The sequence below is a fragment of the Manihot esculenta genome, chromosome 13 (genome assembly GCF_001659605.2).
Source record: "Manihot esculenta cultivar AM560-2 chromosome 13, M.esculenta_v8, whole genome shotgun sequence".
Classification (NCBI taxonomy): domain Eukaryota; kingdom Viridiplantae; phylum Streptophyta; class Magnoliopsida; order Malpighiales; family Euphorbiaceae; genus Manihot; species Manihot esculenta.
The window spans coordinates 3,510,497-3,514,644 of NC_035173.2; the positions used below are offsets into that span (position 1 = coordinate 3,510,497).

At 32.4% G+C, this 4,148-nt stretch overlaps 1 protein-coding gene across 1 annotated transcript; it reads right to left on the reverse strand.

The window, feature by feature from the left end:
- Positions 1-338: 338 nt before the first annotated feature.
- Positions 339-3,435, reverse strand: LOC110629646. The gene is made up of 7 exons (XM_021776712.2): positions 2,640-3,435; positions 2,410-2,496; positions 2,093-2,305; positions 1,466-1,630; positions 1,283-1,336; positions 1,020-1,166; positions 339-898 (listed from the first exon to the last, which is right to left on the reverse strand). The coding sequence occupies exons 1-7, from the start codon at positions 2,976-2,978 to the stop codon at positions 521-523; spliced, it is 1,383 nt and encodes a 460-aa protein (XP_021632404.1). The 5' UTR covers positions 2,979-3,435; the 3' UTR covers positions 339-520.
- Positions 3,436-4,148: the final 713 nt, after the last annotated feature.

Consider the following 4,148-nt stretch of genomic DNA (forward strand, 5'->3'; position numbering starts at 1 on the left):
TTAAATCTTTGGTGGAGTCTTGAGCACTGCAATTTTAATAGCTATAGCTATTAATTAGGCTTTATCTTCAAGCAAAGATATTTTCATTAATTACTCATCCATGTTAATGTAATAATTCATACATCTTTCACCATGTGTTCTTTTTATGATGAGAGTAGCTTATATAAACTTTGCATTATTAGAATTTTGTACACAAGGAGACAAGAGAGGGAAAGGAAAATCACAAACCATACTCTTATTTAGTAAAATTTATTTTATTATTACTGCTAGTGTTATTTTCACATTTAAACAAGTCCCCAAGGAGGAAATGGTATAATTAATAAATCACCTGTTAGTAGAAAGTTTTAAATTTTACAAAAGTAAAAAAAAAAAAAAGGATTAACAGGGTAATAAATATAAGAATAACCCAATAAACTCACCAATGACTTTGAGGAGAAACCAATATATCACCCAACAAGGGAAAAAAAAAGAAGAAAAAATTAAAAAAGGAAAAGAAAATCTCATCTTATATACCATTTCCTTAGGGACATCTGACATTTCTTCCTGGCCCTCCATAGTAAAAATAATTACCCCAAACTCTGTTAATCCCTCCTTGAATATCATAGCAATTTGGATGATCAGCCAAAACCCTAAGATTTGATAAGGGAATTAAGTTATTATCCCAATCAACAACTTGTAAATTTCTAAAATATGAGGCTTTTCCAAAACCCTCTCCTGCAAAATGCCCACTTCCCATTTGAGTAGAAGTGTGGAATCCTGAAGGCCTTGAATTTACAATTTCTCCACCAAATTGTATCATACTTGCATGATCCCTTAGGTGAGTGAACAAAAATGATGGCCAATATCCTACTAAAACTCCATTTCCAAATTCTAACCACCAATTTCCATGCTTTGGATCCTACGCACAAAGAGAAAAAAAAAGAATTTAAGAAATAATCTTTGAATTCTATTAGTATTTGAATTCGAGATTTATCAACTTTAATGGGTTTAAGAAATAATCTTCAAAGAATTTAAGTTACCTTCCAAACTAATAAGCTGATATCAAATTGTCCTCCGGAATAAGAGGATGTTGGAGAGATTGCAGCCCCAATTGCAATTCTATTGTTGGTTTGAACAAAGCCTGAGCATAATAAATTGTAGCATCCTGTTGCTTGATATGCATCAGTCTGTTATCATTTAAAAAAAAAAAATGCTCATTAATTAGACGTTGGCTTATAATTTTGTCTTATACTTGAAGGTGGGACAAGAAAGAAGTAAATACAAGAAAAGAAAATATACTTACAGTCCAATATGTAAAGAATCTGGGATAGTTATCTCCATATAGTTCTGGGCTAACCTGCAAAATTTTATTTAAGAAAAAAAAAGAATTAACATCCATAGCTGCACTATATTTTCTTAATTAGTTACTGAAAAATCTTTTCTTAATTAAAGAAAAAGTTAAATTATTGGGAAATAAACGACTCACCTGCCAACCAGCTTCAATGGTGTTAAGGTCATCTCCAAATGAACCAGAAATAACCCACATTTGTGATAAGCTGAATTCATACTGATTAGAAACCCTAGGTGCCCACACATTGATACTTGCTTTTGCTCCATAATATTGATCTCCACTCACATACCCAACTGCATGCTGTTACCCAACAGTTTCAAAATAAAACCAATTAAATAAATATATAGTTGATGCTTGAATTAAAAGAATGAATCATTCACATGGAACTTTTCCTTAATTTTCTTGGAAAGAAAAATGACACAAACTGGGAATCAAATTCAAGAGAGGAGAAAGAAAATGGAAACAAAACATTGAAGTTGAGTTTAATAAAAAAAAAATCTTATCACAATTCAAAAAAGCAGTTCTTTGGATTATTACTCATTTAATCTTTCTTTATATATATATATTTTTAAAAAATTGTTGTCTACATAAAAGTGGCATGAAAAAGGAGACAAGTAGCAGGTCTCATTCACCATTTTGTTTGACCACTTTCTTTTTCAGTGGTTGAATTGTTTAAGGCTGTGACTCTTCATAAAAGAAAAAAACAGAGAAGGAAAGCAAAAGAAAAGAAAAGAAAAGGAAAGAAAAATTTTGGTTACCAACCTCATGGCCATTGCTGTTAGTGTCTCTTCTAACATGCCTTCTTAGTTTTCTTCCAAATCTTCTAAAAGAACTTGCTCTTAACATATCTTGTTCACTTGTTCTTCTTATTGGAACCGTTCCTTCTGGACATGACTCACCAGACATACCCCATAACTGAAAATTCTCAGTTACCATGCCTGTTGGATTATGCCCATGTGGTCTGTCTGGTGGCTCCTGCAATTCATGCCAAACCAAAAAAAAAAAAGAATTTCATTACAGTCCCAGGATATAAAATTCAAGAAAACTAAATTAAAATTCTAATGCACTAGTTAATATACCAATGGTTTCTGTCCTTTCAATTGGGGATGATCAAAAGCTGGCTGCTGATGAGATAAAACACAATCTATAAGATCCCCATCAGGACTCTGCAACAACAAACAAGAAACCAACCTGTAAGAAAAAAAGATAAAATTCCAAAAACAGAGCTAAAAACAGGACAAACACAGGGGAAATGAAAGCAAAATACAAATAGAAAACAAGAACATTATTAAAGAAAAGTGTTACATGCCTGAATTGTCTTCACTGCAGGCTTGTTAATCTTGTTAAGATGTTCTCTTATCAACTTCAGCTTCTTTAACTCGTGGTCTGGCCGGAAAGTCTGATTGTTTGCAGGGCTATTGCCGGTCTCCAACGAATAAACAGGACAAATTAAAGAAAGAACAAGAAGAAAACATAAAAAAATGGAAATAATTGGTGAGATCTCACTGGACCAACTAGAAGCCATGTTTGCCGAATCTGTATATTTTTGCTGTTGTCTACATTGATATTGTCTTATTCTATGATCAAAACTGTAACACAATTTATTCCTATTCTTTATATCCATCCAAATCCAAAACAGAGTCACCATTCTAAGAAAATCCACAAACCCACAATTCAATCTCACACCATTTCCAAAGCTCTTCAACTCCAAAAGACAACAAACAACTTCACTTGCCTCTCTGTTCTCTTCTTACAGCTTCTAATTCTCCTCCACCTTCTGACAAGCTTGAACTTCTATGCAGGAGCTGAATAAAAAACACACTATTGTTCTTGGGTTGGCTTCAGGCTTCTCTTAAAGTTCTGCCCATGTGGGTGTGGAGTTATAAATACTGGGTAGTGATGAAATCATGCTTATTAATTTAAAAAATTTGAAAAAGGAAAATGGGCAAATGAAAGAAGAGAGAGAGAGAGAGATGAAGAAGGGGGTGTGTCTCCAGTCTGCAGTACAAGGACTGAGAACTTTAGCTTTTGTGCTAATTTTATAGGGGCAATATGGTACTGATATCTGTTATTCTTTACTTTGGTTATGAAGACAGATAGGAATTACACTTGATTCTGGTTTTCCAATGTTCTTTGCTTTGGAGCTTCTCTTTCTCACTTCCCTAGATGTTCTTTGTGTCAGCTGATGAATTTTTTTTTTTAATTTTTATTTTTTTATGATTCTTCACCATATTAAACAAGCTAAAATTAATTCCCTTTGATTTATTTAAAATATAAAAAATTATTTTTTTTCCAAGGATTTGGATAATTTGGTCAATAGAATTATGAGCTGCTGCCCATTCTACAGTAATTAAGCAGGACATGGCCTGAGATTTGTCCATGTTGGGGTCCATAGTTTGCATGAGAAAGTCAAAGGTTGTGATGTTCACAGTGTGAATTTCTTCTGTTTTTGACTTCAATGGAGCTTAATAGACCTTTTCATGCTGTCGTTTTCTATGGAGAGTGAACCCAATTTCTTATTGTGCAATGTTTGGCATGCGTACCTTTGTTATTTTACTCATGCATGCTTATGTTCAGTTGCGGTCCTCTCTAACAACAGCATTATTAATTTATTATAATAAGTTTTTCTTTTTTTATAGAAAAAAAAACTATGTTTTTTAGTGAAAAACATGTAATTTTGAGTTTATAAATAAATAAAAAAGAAAACAGAACAGTGATGAGGTCATACTCAAATAGAAATGACATCATTTAAAAAATTTTGAAATATAAAAAAAATTATCCCATAAATTGGTTAGGTGAGTGTGAAGATTGAAGTTAA

What these genes read in the sequence shown, in the direction of transcription:
- LOC110629646 (XM_021776712.2), bottom strand. Translation starts at nt 2,978, where the DNA reads ATGGTGACTCTGTTTTGGATTTGGATGGATATAAAGAATAGGAATAAA. An exon ending in CTGCAGTGAAGACAATTCAG is followed by an intron (nt 2,497 to 2,639) that starts GCATGTAACACT and finishes TTGTTGTTGCAG; the next exon opens with AGTCCTGATGGGGATCTTAT. An exon ending in CCATTGAAGCTGGTTGGCAG is followed by an intron (nt 1,337 to 1,465) that starts GTGAGTCGTTTA and finishes AAAATTTTGCAG; the next exon opens with GTTAGCCCAGAACTATATGG.